At 40.6% G+C, this 17,360-nt stretch overlaps 1 protein-coding gene across 2 annotated transcripts in view; it reads left to right on the top strand.

Annotated features, from left to right (window-relative positions):
- syt7b (synaptotagmin VIIb) overlaps positions 1-17,360 on the top strand; it is a 127,842-nt gene that overhangs the window by 85,512 nt on the left and 24,970 nt on the right. For both annotated transcript variants that reach the window (XM_085454987.1, XM_085454979.1), the window contains one exon: positions 380-502. In XM_085454987.1, the coding sequence (XP_085311113.1) occupies positions 380-502 (123 nt within the window). The remainder of the gene's footprint in view (positions 1-379; positions 503-17,360) is intronic.

Genomic DNA, 17,360 nt, shown 5'->3' with positions numbered 1-17,360 from the left:
AAAAATGAAGTGTTTTCCAAATTCACTATAAGAAAATTACATTTTTGATAACCAAAACTGTCAGGAATACAAGCATTCATGTCCTATTAAAGAGCCTTTGTATCACTTCGTAGCTCGCAGGTTTGGATGAGAGACATTTAAAAGTGCAGTTTGGATTGAACATATGTTTAAGATGAAATATAATAGTGTCCTCACAGCAATCTACCACCTTTCTCCCACTCTCTGTCTTTGTACATGAATTGTGTGCCGTGTGTATCTGTCGCTGCTTGTTTTTGTGTTTTTTGGATGTGTGTGCCCCTGTGCCTATTTGCCCACATGCCTCTATGGTCTTGTGATGTCCTGTCTGTCTGTCTGTCTGTCTGTGTGCGTGTGTGTCCAGTGAGGGGAAGATGGTTGTTCTGTCTCTAGCAATCGGGCTGGCTGAACAGGATGACTTTGCCAACCTCCCAGATCTACAGGAAGCGCCAGCGAGCAAAGAAAATGAAACCACACCAGAGAAAAGGTAATGAGAGAAAGAGAGAGGGGAATGTGAAGAATGTGAGTTGTTAAGCACAAAAACAAAACGAGCAGCCGAGGTAGCTGCTTGTCATACGGTGAAGAGGTGTGTAATGGATTGTAATTTTAAGCGGGGCAGGGCTATTTATCTCCACTGTGGTGATGAAGAAGTGCGCAGCGTACAGTAGAGTCACCTGAAAGATCAACACTTCATGGCAATTTTAGTCTTGCTTGAAATGCAAATTATTCATAATAACACTACCACTAAGTAGCATATTACAAACCAACAGTTATGTATTTACTGTTCTCATAAATTATAACTGTATTTAAAGATGTAGACCTTCTTTCAATTGTAAGGTTTCACATTATCAAGACTTGGTAAACATAATCTGGTCCTTAGCAACTGTTACAATGAGCTAAATATAACTACAATGCATTACATATTACACTGTGTGATTTTTTACTTATTTAACAAAAACTAAGCCAAAGTACAGATGCAGTGTGTGAAAGATTAACTACACCTTTATAGCTTTTATAGTGATTTAAAGGGTGAGTAACAGCCAGGTGCTGGTAATCAAGTGCAGTTTGATTAGATATCATCAGTAAGTGTGAGCATCACTATATGAAGGATTATATGGCCAATTTGAAGTCTGTCATTCTACAGTGAGAAAGATTATTCTCAAGCGGAAAACATTCAAAACATTCGCTAATCTTCCCAGGAGTGGACATCCCAGCAAATTCGCCCCAAAGTCAGATTGTGCAGTATTCTGAGAAACTGTCAAAAGAGTTACATCTCAGACTCTACAGCCATCAGTTAGCATCCTAATTGTTAAAGTTTATCATGGTACAGTTAGAGAAAGACAGAACAGTATGGCTTATTTGGAAAGGTTACCAGGAGATCAGCTGTTCTATTTAAAAGAACATGGCAACGCAGCTAATGTCTGCAAACGTAAATCCGAGCTAACGCACAAGACTTCTGAAGCAGATGATGTTCGCAGTCGTGTTTGGTGAAAGCCAAACACATCAGCACAAACACCCCATATCAGCTGTTAAGCACTGCGGTGTTTGTGCTGTGCTTTGTTTGGCTTTCACCACACTGGGCGATGATTTGTGCTTGTTTTGGACCCACAGGACCTCTGGCACTTTGCAGCCGTTGAGTCGACCATGCTAGAGTCAAATGTGAGGCCATCTGTCTGACAGCAAATCTGCAAAAGAATGATTGAAAAGAAAAGAAGTGCTTCAATGGCCCAGTTCAAAGCCAGTCCTCAGCCTCATTAAAATGTTGATCTGGGACTGTGAAACATCTGTGTATGAATAAATCTTCACAAACTTCCAAGGATTGAAGCAAAATGTAAAGAAGAGCGGGCAAAAATTCCTCCACAAAAATGTGAGAGGATGATAACGTCCTACAAAGGAGCGATTGCTTCGAGTTTTTGCTGCTGAAGGTGATTCTAGAAGTTGCTGAATCGTGGGGTGTGCTGGGGTGTGTTTCACACACTGTTTCTATAGTTTGGCTTAGTTTCTCTTAAACTTTCTGTTAAATAACGACATGGTCTAATATGTCGTGTTTTGTTGTTCATCTCAGGTTGTATTCATTATATTTTATGACCTGGTAGGGATCAGGTTTAAAATGTCCTGGTGTGTAGAGTCTTAGAACTTAAAGAAAATTGATCAGGGGTTGTACTTTCTCTTTACTTTGACAGACCTGTGAACTTTTTATATATGTAACCTTATTGTTATTTCAAAGCCTATACTGCCAGCACTGCAATTCTGTTTAATAGTATGTCCTTTGTCTTTTTTTCCAAATAAAATAAAAATGTTCAATCTAAAAACAAGCCAGCCTTTTAAACTCCACAATGTACAATCTACTTCTGATGTAGTTATTTTGCATTGTGTAAAACTTCAAAGCATTTGGGTATTAAGATTGTTAATCATCTTACAACAGTATCAGTGTCACTCCCAAATTCATTCTGCAGTCTGACAATAAGACCAACATGCTGCCTCAGTCGTAGAGAGCTGCAGCAGGAAACTTGCAGCAGATGGTCTAAACCCCACAGAGCTCTGATCTCAAAATCACAGAGTCAGTCCGGGATGACCTGAAGACAGAGGACAGTGAGACAGACTGTGGCAAGTTCCCCCAAGATACTTGATACAACCTGTCTGCTGTATAACAGTATAAAGAATAACTGTGCATAAGCGTGGTGCTGTCTGAAAGCTTTATTTAGTGTTGTGCTTTTTGTACAAAGGTAACTAATCAAAATACTCATGGCGTTTTCTTTCTTTTTTAATCACCCAAACCTTTAGTGTCTTTTCACTCCTCTGAGAAATTCACCCAGAAATAATACTAAGAAAATGTCTTTGGTATTCTCAGTGGGCAGCCCTGCTTGGTACATTTATATTAGCTGGGTTTCTACCTTTAATTATTAGGTTTTTCCAGCTTCCAGCACTAAAGAGCTTTCATTTCTTTTGCCTTTATTTTTACCTTTATGTTTTCTCAAATTTCTGTTTTGCATACCCACATTTTGAGTTCCTTTATCCCATTTTTCATGGCCTGTGTTTTCTCCATCCAGACCTCTGATGGTTGGCTTGTCTGCATCTCTTCACTGGTGGTTTGATCTTTGAGTTGCAGGCATACGGGAAGGGCACCCTCATTATTTAGGAGTAAGATTCCTCACATGAAACACCCGTCTAAAAATATGCTAACCTCTCATCTACCAGTGATCTCAGAGCAGCCATCAGAGACTAGCACAGTTTCTCAGCTAGTGAACAAAGGACTGAACAGGCTGCTCGCTTATCGCATCTGTGTTTGACGGATAAAGTGCTTATCCCACTGTTTTGACACTACTGGGCAGAGGATAAAGTAGAGGTGTAGTTCATCATAAAGGTGCAGTTTTTTTTTCGAGGGCTCTGTCTGTTTGTTATGTTTTGTTTACCTTTGCAGAAATTCTGCTTTTGAATTGCATTAAGTTTCTTAAATGCTCAGAGTTTTCCCAAAACCTCTCTGCAGTGCATATTAGTGTGCCGTTCTAACTAGGTCAGCTGTGAATTTGCGGTTGATGGAAAACCAGAAGTCTCTCTTGGAAGAAAAAATGTGATAAATGTTTCTTCTTCCTAATGTTATTGCTACAATTATCCTTTTATTTTTTTCTTTTAAAATTTAATATCAAATATCTAAGGACAAGTCAGGGAAGAGGACTAGCCTACCTCTTGTCCCCATGCTCTCTCCCTCTAGCTGTCTGGAGGTCTGTCAAGCACCCAACTCTAATCACAGCCAGCCTGCGAGCCTCTACCCAGAGGGCTTGCGTGGGCCAAGTTGTCTAGTGTCCTTCCACAGCTAATAACAGCTCTCCATCATCATCTCTGTCCATCTCCCTCATCTCTCTTGTCTCTCCTGCTACCTCTTAAGCTCCCTGTGCCCGTCTGTTCACTTGCTCCTGGCCGTTTTCACAGCGCCCAGCAGCCTGAGTACGACGCAAAGAGACGTTCCGGCCAAGAATATATCCATGACAAGACGAGAAGCCGTCAGACAGAAAGCGCGGGAAACCTTTGTTCTCCGCTTTGCAGAGAAATATTCAGCAAGATATAAATACACACCCATGGAGGTCTGAGGTTCTGTTTGTTTATTAATGAAATCAAGTACAGCTCAGAGCACAAATATCTACAGACGTCTAATCTGATAACAGAGAAATGACAGGATAGAGACAAACGCAGTGTGTGCTGTGTATTAGCACAGATCCATATTTGTTGAGACAAGGTTAGTAATTGCGAGCAAAAGGAACATACTGTAGCACTAATATTATAATGAGTATGTTAGCTCAAAGTGCATTCATTCAAATATATATATATATAGAGAGAGAGAGAGAGACAGAGAGAGAGATATTTGGTCCATCTGATCAGCGAAGTCCAATATTCACTCTTAATTTAGCTCTCATTCTCTACTGTGTCCACTTGTTGCTAACTTTGTCACGCTGCCATCAGTGCTGGGCAGGTAGCGTACAACAGATGCCTGATGGAAACAAGCTTGATGAAAGCAGCGGGACTGAACCAAATCACTGAATGCGTGGGCTGCTAAACATCTCTGTAAGGGCAACTGCAGAGCCGATGATGACTCTTTGTCAGTTCAGTATTCTGGGATATCTCTTTCACAGTAGGCAGAGTCATTCGAGCCATTAATATGAAAATATTAGTGCAGCTTTAATGTGTTTCTAGGATTCAGTCACTAGTTGCTAATCTACATCATCTCAGCTGCAAAGCAAATTATTGGCACGAATCATATCAGAGCCCCTCATCCAAAGAAAAATATGTCTACAATAATAAAAAGATCTATCTTTTGTCTGCTCCATAGCAGCAGACTGCAGCCGCCTTTAAAAAATGACTATGGAGTTAAAATAATAAAAATGTTAAATGACAGTAAGTGTGATGATCCAGACATCTGTGGTCACAGCACTGAACCAGCTACTGACAGTGACTAATACCAGCTGGACGCAATAAAAAATATCATATGATCAATTTGTCGCTTGGATCACTTTTACGTAACAAGGCAACATTTTGTTTTTGTCAAGTGAGAAAGCATTCGTTGCTTTCGCACTCAACAAAACCTGCAGCAAAAGCGTCTTATTGAAAATGGGATAAATGGCTCATGATAAATGGAAGAAAATCCCAATTTCAGAATAAGCAACGATAACCTAAAGGACGTATATTTGTTTAATTTTCATGTTGTTGCGATGGCAGCAAAACATGCTGAGTCGTACAGGGTGAATCAGTGCTGACAGAGATACACCGTAGTGCAATGCACTCAGACATTAGAGCTGCTTATCAAAGCTTTGGATATTTTGTTACTGTCTGTGACTCATCTAAAGCCTGAAATACTTGCACAGCATCCTGTTTTAATTGTTGAACCTCACATCACCTCTAAAAAAAAAAAGTGTGTCATGTTTTGTGAGAAGTTTAAATTTAGTGTTTGATTCAGGATACAAAGCCAGTGTCAATACAGTGCTGTGCAAAAGTCTTAAACCAACCTTCATTGCTTAATATTTTGTTGAAGCATCTGTAAAATATATATGTGAATACAGTATATAAGGCAAAAAAAAAAAAAAAAGATGTACAATTCCAACGAGCCTGAAAATCAATATTTGGTACGAGTACCTTTATTTTTCAGCACAGCCTGAACTCTCTTAGGCAAGCTTTCTTTTTATTTCTTTAAGTAGTGTTCAGAATAGTTCTCCAGGCTTCTTTAAGGACATTCAAAGCTCTTCTTTAGATGTTGGCTGCCTTTTCTTCCTGTTCTATTGAGGCCCGGGCTCTGGAGAGGCTAACCCATGACTGATAGTGTTTCAATGTGTGTTTTTCTATCCAGGTATACTTTTACTGCGTTGGCAGTGTGTTTAGGATTATTGTCATGAAAAATAAAACTGTTAACAGTCAGACAATATTGCATGGTGGTATTTTTCTGTTGCAGAAAAAAAAATAGTTGCATCGATTTTGACACGTTCCCTAACACCACTGGCTGAAACCATGACAAAGCTGCCACCATCCTTTACAGATGGCTGTAGACACCCACTGTTTTCGTCAATACGCTCTGCAAATTTTTACAGTTATTTGAACCAAAACTTTCAAATTTGGATGCATCTATCAATTAGACCCGTTGTCACTGATTTCAGTCCAGTTCTCGTATAATTTGGCATACCTCAGCCTTTTCTCCCGGCTTCCCTTCCGTAAGAACGTCTTGTTCACAGCCACCTTTACACATTTCTGATGCAGCTTCGGAAAACAGTAGATGGAACAATTGAAGGGCCATAAGCCAGGGCTTTAGGCTCTGTGGCTTTGTTTGCTAGATTTTTTCCTGTTTATTAAAGACATGACTTTCAGATACTGTTTATCAGCTGTAGATAATTTTTTTGGCCTGCCATTTCTTTCTCAACTAATAGCTTTTTGGGAATCAACTGGTTAGTGGAAAAATGTAATTTTATGCTTGCCAAACTGTTTTATCAGTGTCATTTCTCATAAATTCAGCTAAAGAAATGAGAAAAAAAAAAATCAGAGGTAGGCTGCAAGAGCACAAAAGACTGCGAAAGAAAATGGGTTCTTTGTTAAGTTGTGTGTAGACAACACTGGATTTGAGTTAGGTGTCTTTTTTGGGCATGAATGATGGGTCGGTGTTTAGTGGCTTAACAAACAAAAATGTCAGGTACAGCACTGGACTGAAAATGAATAAAAAACAACCAATGTTCAAAGACATACTGTCACGGTCCGGGGCAGCGGCCGTGTGGAGAGCGGAAGGAGGACTCAAAACGCAGCACTTATTCAGGTGTGAGGGTGATTTATTGATAATATCCAATATAAAGTGGGGATGGTAAAACAGAACTAAGGATGAACTAACTGGGAGAAACTACACAAAGAAATAGCAAACCTGAGCATGAAGGGAGAACAGCAGGGAGAGCACGCAGGGGATTACACCAGGTATGAACACAGACGACGCGACGAGGAGCAGAGGAAATCACACACTATAAGTACACAAAGAGACACTGGGAAATCACACACAGGTGGGGGAAACAGCTGGACCTGATTAACCTGACGAGACAGGGGAACACTAACACCAGGGACCAACAGAGGGAGCACAAACCCAGAACCCAGTGTCTAAAATCCCAAACACAAACCATCCCAAAACAGCCATGAATAATAATGAAAGTAATAACAATAAAGAACATAAACATAAAGTCACTGAGTCATGGTCGCAGGACCATGACACATACTTTGAAAGACCTTCAGAAAACCTGGAGAATATTGCTCAAAATCGCTTTAAAAATTAAAACTTGGCAGCAAAATGTAAAGAAATGAGGGGAGGCTCAAGGCCTTTGCACAGTGCAGAATTTGTAATATTTCAAGTCAAACCTAAATACACATTTAATTTCCTGTTGTTCTTTTATCTGTAGAATAAAGCATGCCTCTTTTTCTAGGTTAAACTACATGTCCTGTAATCGCTTATGCGTAGCTCCATGTTATGTAAGTCAGTTTGGGTCACCGTGGTAGACCAGCCAAAACCCTGCAGCGTACTGGACGTAATCACCCACCTGCAGATAACTATGATGGAAGCTCTGAAGCTGTTTGTGTTATTATCATCTCAGAAAACCATTGTTGCATGGCGGAGCTGCATCTTAATGAGTTCAGAGATCCACCACACACAGAGATGCAGCAGAGAAATAAATATGAATAAACCCTTACTGGCCCCAGACTCTGAAAGCTGAGTTTGTAAAAGCTGTAAATACTTACTGCGCACTGCTTCCACTCAGTGCAAGCCATGCGCATGTCAATGCCTGTTCATTCAAATCAAATCATTATGATTTATAAAACTGGAACTGAAAGCTACACAGCTTATCATAGCTCATCCAGCTTTCACCTTCACAGTGGAGAGTTATTACTTTGACTGGTTAGCAGTTAAAGACCACCAACTATTCTGACAACACACTTTCTGATTCTTCTATTTTATTGCAGTTTTTTAACTTCTGTTTCCCAACTCAATATTTTAGCTGCAAATGATACAATTAGGAGATAGTACAACATTCATACCTAAAATCAGCTTGAAAGTCAAGTTTGTGTGTGTGTGCATCAAATGACTGAGATTTTTAAATGACGACCATCTCATTCTCCATCAAGCCGACTCTAATATCTAAACAGCCAAACACACTGCAACAACTCACTGCATTGAGGCATGTAGACATGGCCAAGTTGACCTGCTGAAGTTCAAAGTGAGCATCAGAATATGGAGAAAGAAGAATTCATGGTAGGTGCAGGATGGGGATTTTGGGATCCCTTATCACGAATTAATTACCATTTTAAAAACGCCTACCTGAGTATTGTTGGTGATCATGTAAGTCCCTTTATCTTCTGATGAGTGATGGCTGCTTCCAACAAGAAAATGTGATATGTCACAAAGTTCAAATAATCTCAAATTGGTTTCTTGAATGTGACAATGAGTTCACTGTACTCAAATGGCCTCTACAGTCATTAGATTTCAGTCCAATAGAGCACCTTCCTGTAGCAACTGTGTGATGCTATATAAATTATATATAAGCTGTGTCCACGTGCATGTTTATAAAGTTCACCTGTGCTCTGATCTTTAACAATCAGTACCACACACGAGAAAGTTTGTAGCTAACTGGTGGAGCATATAGCAACCAGACACAAGACTATGGAGCATAAACAAAGAGAGGTATTTATAGAATCCCTAAATAAATGCTCTGTGTCTACTAAGAGTGTAAATATTTTGTTTGCTAACATAACCTTCATTACAAATTTATGTTGTAATAGCGGGTAAGTGTTGTGTCTGCAGCTTGTTCTGCTGCAAACAAGTAGCCAAAAATGAAAAATATCTCTATTTATAAGCTTTCCTAGTGTGTGAGCGCTTATTATTTTATGTTTTTTGCCCAAAGCCTGAATAGAAAAAAGGCTTAATTAGAAGACTCTTCAGAGATGAAGAAATTTAAGCCATTTTGTCCACCATTATGTGACATTTAATGGGTGTAATCACAGTCTTGAATGTCTAAATTGTTCAAATGGGTGGGAATCAACGTTGTAATCATGGCAGCGGTAATGTTGTACAGTATAAATCAAGCAGGAAGTTGCTGTCACCCTTTGTCAGATGGCATATCTGAATCTTTCAGTTGTGTGCCTGAGCCAGCAATCAGGCCGAGTCAAGCTTCTTAATGACTCTCCAGGCTGGCCAGTGGTCCCCATGGCGGCCTCTGAAGCTGCCAGTGGCCCTGGGAGGAAGGTTGATTGGAGGAAAAAAAGCAATGTAGGTCAGCACAAATGAAATATCTTTAAAAAAAAAAAAAAAAAAGAAATACTGTCAGAACAAAGTCTGGAGCTCATTCACCATTTCCCTTGTTGCTGCTTGTGGCTCTGAGCAGGGAGCTGATTTTAGAGAGGCCACGAAAGGAAAGTGAGGGGAGTGTCGCAGTAAAAGAGACAAAGATCAGCGAGGAGAAAATAAATAGTTTCCATGACAGTAAACTCACCTGATCTGAGTTTTCTTTATGTTTTTCCCCTCCCAGTTTTCAGATGCAGAAGATGTCACTGCAGCCCTCTTCATGCATGAATTTACAGCAACAAAAGCTCCATCCAGTGGATAAATGTCAAGAGCAAGTCAGTGGAAGTCTATTCAAAGAGCATCAAAGCAGTCCAGCACTGTCCATGGCTCCATTTGTTGTATTAGCCTGTGTGTTGAGGGGGGTGGTGCCCGAGTGATTTGTCCCCGTTGGTGGGGAGCGCTGACATCGGCGCCTCAGCCTCATCCATCATGGGATGTGGGACCTATATTGTGTTTCATGGTCTCCTAGGGCTAGTGTATGATCAGCAAGACCCAGATACATGTTTATGGAGACACACTTCCTATTCAGGCCCAGAAAGTAACTCTCATCCCTCATGTTCTCACCCATCCATCCAATGTTGCTCCCTTGTCCTGTGCCGCCCATTTCTTTCCCGCCTCACTCATCAATTTCTACCTTACCCTCAACTGCTCTCACTGTGGTTTTTAACGTCACTGTCACCTGTCCTTCATCTCGTCTCCATCTCTCCTAGTTTCCTCCCTAAGTTAACTGCACAACCTTGTTTCCTACTTGCCTTTTGCCTAGCCCTTTCTCCTTTTCCATTTCTATCCCCTTATTCACCTTATCCTCCTTCTCCTGAGGGTGTTGACTGACATTGTGATGTGATGATGTCACATCAGCGCTCCTCTGTCAGTGTAGATAACTGTCAGCTTGGGCAGACTCAGAGAAATCTGCTTCATTTCCAAGCACCAGAAAAAGCAATGGAGGTCCCCTGTGGACAGTTGCCCTGCATTGGTATACATTATTTTCTTTTTTTTTTTAAATACTAAATATAAATATAAGCACAATTACGCAAAGACTTAGCTCCAGTTCTTAAACATAGCTCTGTTTTGTTTTGTTTCTTTCTTTTTGGGGGGGGGGGGGATTTGAGGGCGAGGCTTTGGTTTTCTTTTTTTTTGCTGGTTTCATTTATCTAGTCAGGGACCACAGCTGAATGGACTCTAACGAGACACAGTGAAGCAAAACTAAGGGACAATCAAAATAAAATAGGAAGTAACAAACACTGAGACGTGTGAAGTTAGCAGACATGACTGGGTAGACAGAGAGGTAAATAAAGATGGAGACAAGACTGACTTCCACATGAGACGCTGAGCAGAAAACAGAGACAAAACCAGAACATGAAAGGGAACTAATATCACACAAGAAACCATGAAACATAAATGTAGGTTAAAAAAAACTCAGAGGTACCAGAGAAGAACTAATTCAAGAGTAAACAGTACACAGCTTGAACTTAAATCATCTCCTAAAGCAGACGAAAGAATCAGGAGACTCAAAACGCTGGGTCAAAGACCCAGAACCATGACACAGACAAGTTGCACTCACTGCCATCTCATTTATAAATTAAATTGCAATTATTTGCCTTTGCTAGTTCGCCTGAGAGTGATTGTAGTCCGAGTTAAAGTGCAATTGTTTAGAGATAAGTTTCCTCCCACCAGGCAGCCTGTGCAATTATCTTATCTTGGTCACTGTAGCTACTTATGATCAGTCAATAAATGCCAAAAATTCAATACAACCACCCGGCAACCACCTATTTTTCCTTGTCACGAGGAGGTTGCCATGCTATATTTACTCTGGTGTAACTGAGCTGTTGAAGTTTACTGCACATTGTAAAAATGTATTAAGGTTAATTGTCAAATAAGTTATAAATACCAATTCGACCCTTTTAATATTTAAATTAAAAAAAAAACCTAAGTAGAATGTAAAAATAATAAAACCTAAGCTCATGTTGTCACTTTTAAATAGTCACCTTGAAGACAAAATATTTATGATTTAATCTGATGAATCTATTGCTAAACGTTTAATAAAGGTTTTATTGCTGATTTCATATTGTGTATTCAGAAAACAGAAGCTCATCAGCTGCTTCATAAAGTCTGCATATAGACCCTTTGGTGGCACCTGTAAGCAAACAGAATCCATGTAATTGTGCAGCCATCACATTGTTTTCTTGTGTCTCAGCTATAAGGAGCTGTGTTGTGACAGAACAGTGGGATCAAAAAGATTTAATTATGGCCATAAAATGAAATAAATAAACACACTCACTAAAATTATCCTCATCCATTACGTTTGTAATGCACACATTGCTTTGCCTGCATTGAGTCTTCTGTGAAGATATACTCTCCAACTTGAGCTTCTTAATGAAAATTTCTTCCTTTTTTTTTTTTAAATCCAGTCTCTTCCCCAATAATTACTTCTATGACACACCTTTGTCAAAGCCAGATGAATGAAGCATGTTCCTTTCATTTATTCACTCTTTCTTAATCAGTGCTCACCAGCCTGTCCAGCAGACAATACACATGTTACACAGAAGAAGATAAGATTTCACTGCATTGTCCCCAGGGATGTAATGACCTGCTTTGTCCAATTACTCAGAAGGTGGCTTTCAACTCAGATTGAGGCCATGAGGTCAAAAGTCGGGTTTCAAGTTTCACTCTGGCAGATCGAAGTGGTTCTCCAGGGGATGCTTGTGTGTGCTCGTGTGTGCGCGCACTCCTGTGTCTCGTTTTATAAACTTCTGATTGTTCGTTCGCATTTCCCTACCATCGAAACAGCAAAGTAACGAGAGCTTCTTCAGTTCGATAGTCTAGAAGGGAAAAGAAGGTAGAAGTCCATAGTTGCCCATTTCTGTTTTTGCCTGTTGTTTTGCTGGCTGGAGGTTATTCTGCACTTTCTTTTGACATTTATGAATCAGCCATTTTCAGCGTGAGCTCACACGTACATGGCGGTATGTGCTGAGGTGTTTTCGCATGTCACAGGGGGTTAGAAGAGTGTAGGTATGAGGAAGTCAAAGAGTGTCTTTCAAAGGCATTTCTAAATGTTTGGTCCCTTTGCCCTGCAGGCTTTTTTTTTTTTTTTTTTTGGTGCTATTTTTAATATATGCCCCTCTCTGAGGAACTTCCTTGGATTTCATTGCCCTCTTTTCAAGGCTCCTGTTACCATGGTTACTTCACCCCCGTGTAAAATACATGATGGTAGTGAGTACAACCTTAAGTGGGAGCACACATTTCAGTAGTCATGGTTACAACAACCTCTAAAGGATGAATTATGTAACTGGTGTTGTGTTTCAGAAAAGATAGTCACTAGCTGGCAGAAAAAGGGGCAACTCGTGGCTAAAGATATTTTTACTCCTCTTTGGAGAAATTCTTAAGTTGATAACCACGGCATGATGCATGTGAACACCTTTTTTATTTTCTAATGATTGCCAAAGTAGTGTATGTATTTCTGCTGCTGAATACAGATAACTGCAGAGCAACATTTCAGCTGTTTAGTGAGAATTATCCTGGAAGATAATTACTCTTTCTCCCCGTTCTCTCAGAGTAACAAAGGCCTATTTTTGTCACGTCTCATCATTTTCTTTATATCACTGCACATAAAGCTAATTTGGGGATGTTATCATGTCTGTCTGAAATATTATGCAGCTGCTTTGCTGCAACCTGTGTGTGTGTGTGTGTGTGTGTGTGTGTGTGTGTGTGTGTGTGTGTGTGTGTGTGTGTGTGTGTGTGTGTGCGTGTGCGTGCGTGCGTGCGCGTGTGTGTGTGTGTGTGTTTGGCAGTGAGTAAATATGTACATTGACACGCATGGATGAACTCACCTCCCTACCACACCCAGTAGCCTCAATGTCTCCCAGGACATTACCGTCAACAGGCGTGATTCGATGACACAGGAAGCAGCAGCAGGTTTTTATTTGCAGTTCAGGCAGGAAGGAAATGAAAAAATAAAAGTTTTAAGGCAGATCACCCAATAAAAATTTTAAGAGACCTATTATGTTCATTTTCAGCTTCACGTTTTTATTACTGAAATCTTCTAGAGTATTTGTGCATGATCTACAGTCCACACAACATTTTAGCTCCTGCCTCTTTAATGCACTTAATGTTTGCTTTTTTCTGATTGGAGGCTCCTCTCCTGTCTTCTGTTTTGTTTGGGCTTTTGAGCATTGTCACCTCCATTTGTCAGTATAGGTTCTGAAAACAAGCTGGAAACATACTGAATAATATAGCTGGTTCATAATTAGCAAAGTTAACTTTTGAAAGCCACCTTTAAAAATTAAGACTAAGCGCAAACATCCACACAAAGAAAGGACGCTTGGTAAAATGATGGGTGGTTGGGAGGTCTGTGTCTGAGGTGATGATATAGGGAAATCACATTCAAGAATATGGGGTTAAAAACCAAATTTTTAGAGGAGCCTGAAGCCTGCTTTTCAGAAGCGCTGGTCTTCTTATTTGTAAGAGTTTCCACTATTATAGCAGTATCTAAAAAAATATCTGATTGCAGCTGACTGCACTCTGCTGGACAGAGATTGCTGGTGTTGTACCTGGAATCGGTTGGTACTACTGGTCCAGTTTTAGACACCTTTGGTGGTGTCTCCCATCAGAACTTGGGGACGTCTAGTCCATATGTTGCACAGATGTTGCTGTACACTATCCCAGCCACTTGGTTGTGCCTCCTCGTGTATGCAGTCCCAGCTTGCATCTTATATCCTACTGCTCCCATGGTTCTGGGTCATTTGACCCAGCATTTCTTGTTTCTTATATTTTGGTATTCTTCTGTATTATGATTTATGTTCTTATTCTTTTGTCATCCCGTTTTGGTTATTATCATATTCTATGTTTCAGTTTATTCTGGTTTAGGGTTTAGTTCTTAGGTTTTGTTCTGGTGCCCTCGTATTTCCTGTAGGTTTAGTTCAGTGTCAAGTCTGCGTCTTTGTGTAGTTGTTTCTTGTTTCCTGTTTTATTGTGAAGCTCCATGTCTCATGTGAGTGTATTCAGTTTTGCTTCCCTTGTCTCGTCTCGTCAATTACTTCCAGTTGTGTTCCCCACCTGTGTGTAATCTCTCTGTGTTCTTCTGTGTGTATTTAAGTCGTGTCTACTCGTGTACTAGTCCCTGGTCTGTTTGTGTTTCATCCGTGTGTTCTCCCTGTTATCTACCGCCATGTGCCTCTGCTCACCCACCTTCGTGTTTTATTTTTACAATAAACACCCTTCGCACCTCCACGAGTGCCTGCGCTTGGATCCTCCTTTACTTTCTCCACACGGCTGATCCCATTCGCCGTGACAACTACTATGTGCTACCACAGCCTCTATGGATCTGTGGCGTGGGGCCTGTTCTTGTTCTGTCATGATCAAAGTCTCTGTGCTGTCCTTTTAGATGGCTTTTTCCAGCCACTGGTAGGATTTCTTGATATCAGCCACTTCTGCTATCTGTCAGTGGTCATCCTTGACAGTTCCTCTTCCTGTTTCTTAGGAATGACCAATCTTCAGCTGCCCAAGCACCTCATCTCCGGGTACCATGTTCCTGATATATTCATGAATGCTCTGTGTTTCATCATGGATTGTGGTTCTGACAATCACTAATCCTCGCCCTTCCTCATAGAGCCTTTGGGTGCTGGACCTCAGTTGGAGATCTCTGTCATTGTGAGTTTTGGTGTCCTATCAGTGGCATCTGTCTTCCTTTGTGGTCAATTTACCATTCTAGCTGGGTATCTGATGACCTGTAGGGCATGTGTATTGATGTCTTCCTCATTCCTACCATTTCGATGGCTTCTCAACACCTTTTTCTGGAGGTATTTGTTTGTGGCTAACCTTTGTGCATCTTTAACATGGTTTTCATCGGCCTTTGCGATACTCATGCATTTGTAGCTTATCCTGTATATCTCCTATTCTACCTTCTGGGAGCTCCAGTCCTTTAGTCTGGATCACCTTCCCTCACTTTGCAACCATTCGGCCACACTTATGAGTCTGAATGACATCCTGATGTCCTCACTGTAGATCCTGGTGAGGTGAATCAGTGAGTCAATGTCTCGTTCACTCCTGGCATATAGCTCTATGTCATCCATCTATATAGAGGTGGATGATGATCACTCCAGTCGTGAATCTTAGTGCGCTTAATGATGGGCTGGCTTAGGGGGACCAATCATGGGCAGGACAGCAGCAGGGACAATGTATCATCTTGGTATGTGCAGTTCCCTTCAAGTTGGCCTCCAGCGTTGTCTTCCACATTCCCATTGAGTTCCTGATGAATGTTATTAGTGCACTTTTAGCCTTGTACAGTGGCCAGCAGTTCAGTATCCATGAGTGGAGCATAGAGCCGCAGGCTTTCTTGTAGTCAATCCAGACCAGCAACACCCATGTCTGGAACACCACAAACACAACACTAGCGGACCTGAGTAGCCTGGGAGGATGTAAAGGAGTAAATGACTAACTGCACAAAGCAAGTGCTAATGGTAATTTGTTTAAGTATCATGTTTCTGAATGAAAAAACTGTTGTCCAATATACTGGCGTATCGCATCACCAAATATCAGTATTAGTCTTATAAATCCTATGTTGCTCAGGCTCTAATCACCTGAAATGCAAAAGAATCCGACCCTTTTGTTTTTATTAGATATGTTTAAAATTTATAACCAATTAATGGCATCTCTCTTATGATAAACGAGTAGAACAAATTTTTACATTACTAAAAATGGTATCTTATTTTCTATAAATGTTTTGTCTGGTATATGTTTTATGCAAACTTTGTGTTTTCACTGAGTATTCAATGATAAATGCACACGTTAGAGCAATGTAGTGAATTATGCTTTGTTTTCTTGTTGATAAATTAGGCTATCAAGCTGAAGAGAGGGAAGGGCTTGACAGATGTTTTCTGCATGTCGAGCTGGATAACTCCCAGTTTGGATCCATACATTATAATGGCATTTTTTGGGAAGGGGGGCTGTCTGTTTTTTGTTAATCGTTTATTGCTTTTCTTGTGTCTGCTCGAGCACCGAACAACTAATTGTGTGTCTCATGTTTGAAAGACGGGAACATTTTTACAGTACCTGTTAATTTATTATCCAGCACACTTTCCACTGGTTGCTTTTAGAGGTTTGTTTGACTCTACCTGAATCTCTCTACTTGAGCTTTATTCATCAAGTAAAAAAAAACTTTCAGTACCTCAATATACTAGAGTAGACAGAGGAGTGAATATGTTCTCATGCATAATCTATGCAAGTGTGCATTGATTAAAACTTTTTTTAATCAATGCACACAACGATCAGGCATAACATTATGACTGCTGACAGGTAAAGTAAATAACACTGATTATCTCTTCATCATAGAACTTGTTAGCGGCTGCGATATATAAAGGAGCAAATAAACAAACTTTGTATCCTTAAAGTTTAAAAGCAGTATAAAGTATAAAAGCATAAGGAGCAAGTCTGACAAACTGTGATGGCTAGACTGCTGGGTCAGAGCATCTCCAAAGCTGCAGCTCTTGTAGAGTGTTGCCAGTCTGCTGTGGTCAGTATCTATCAAACGTGGTCCAAGAAGGAACAGTGGTGAACTAGCAACAGGGTCATGGGCAGCCAAGGCTCACTGATGCACATGGGGAGGGAAGGCTGACCCGTGTGGTCTGATCCAACAGATGAGCTATTGTAGCTCAAATTGCTAAAAAAGTTCATGTTAGTTCTGATAGAAAGGCACCAGAATACTGAGTGCATTACAGTTTTTTGTGTATGGTATGGGCTGCATAGCCGCAGAACAGTCAGAGTGCCCATGCTGACTCCTGTCTACCACCGAAAGCACCAACAATGGCCATGTGAACATCAGATCTCGACCACAGTACAGTGGAAAAAGGTGGCCTGGTCTAATGAATCACGTTTTCTTTTACATCATGTGCATGTGCATCACTTACCTGGTGAACACCTAGCACCAGAATGCACTATGGGAAGAAAGCAAGCTGGTAGAGGCAGTGTGATGGACAAGATAGTGTGGGAATCGCATATCATC

The sequence above is a fragment of the Copadichromis virginalis genome, linkage group LG1 (assembly GCF_057382275.1).
Source record: "Copadichromis virginalis isolate Kocher_CV1m ecotype Utaka linkage group LG1, C_Virginalis_male_GT1.1, whole genome shotgun sequence".
NCBI classification, from domain to species: Eukaryota; Metazoa; Chordata; class Actinopteri; order Cichliformes; family Cichlidae; genus Copadichromis; species Copadichromis virginalis.
Note: the sequence above shows the minus strand (reverse complement) of the source record. Positions and strands in the feature narration are given on the sequence as shown.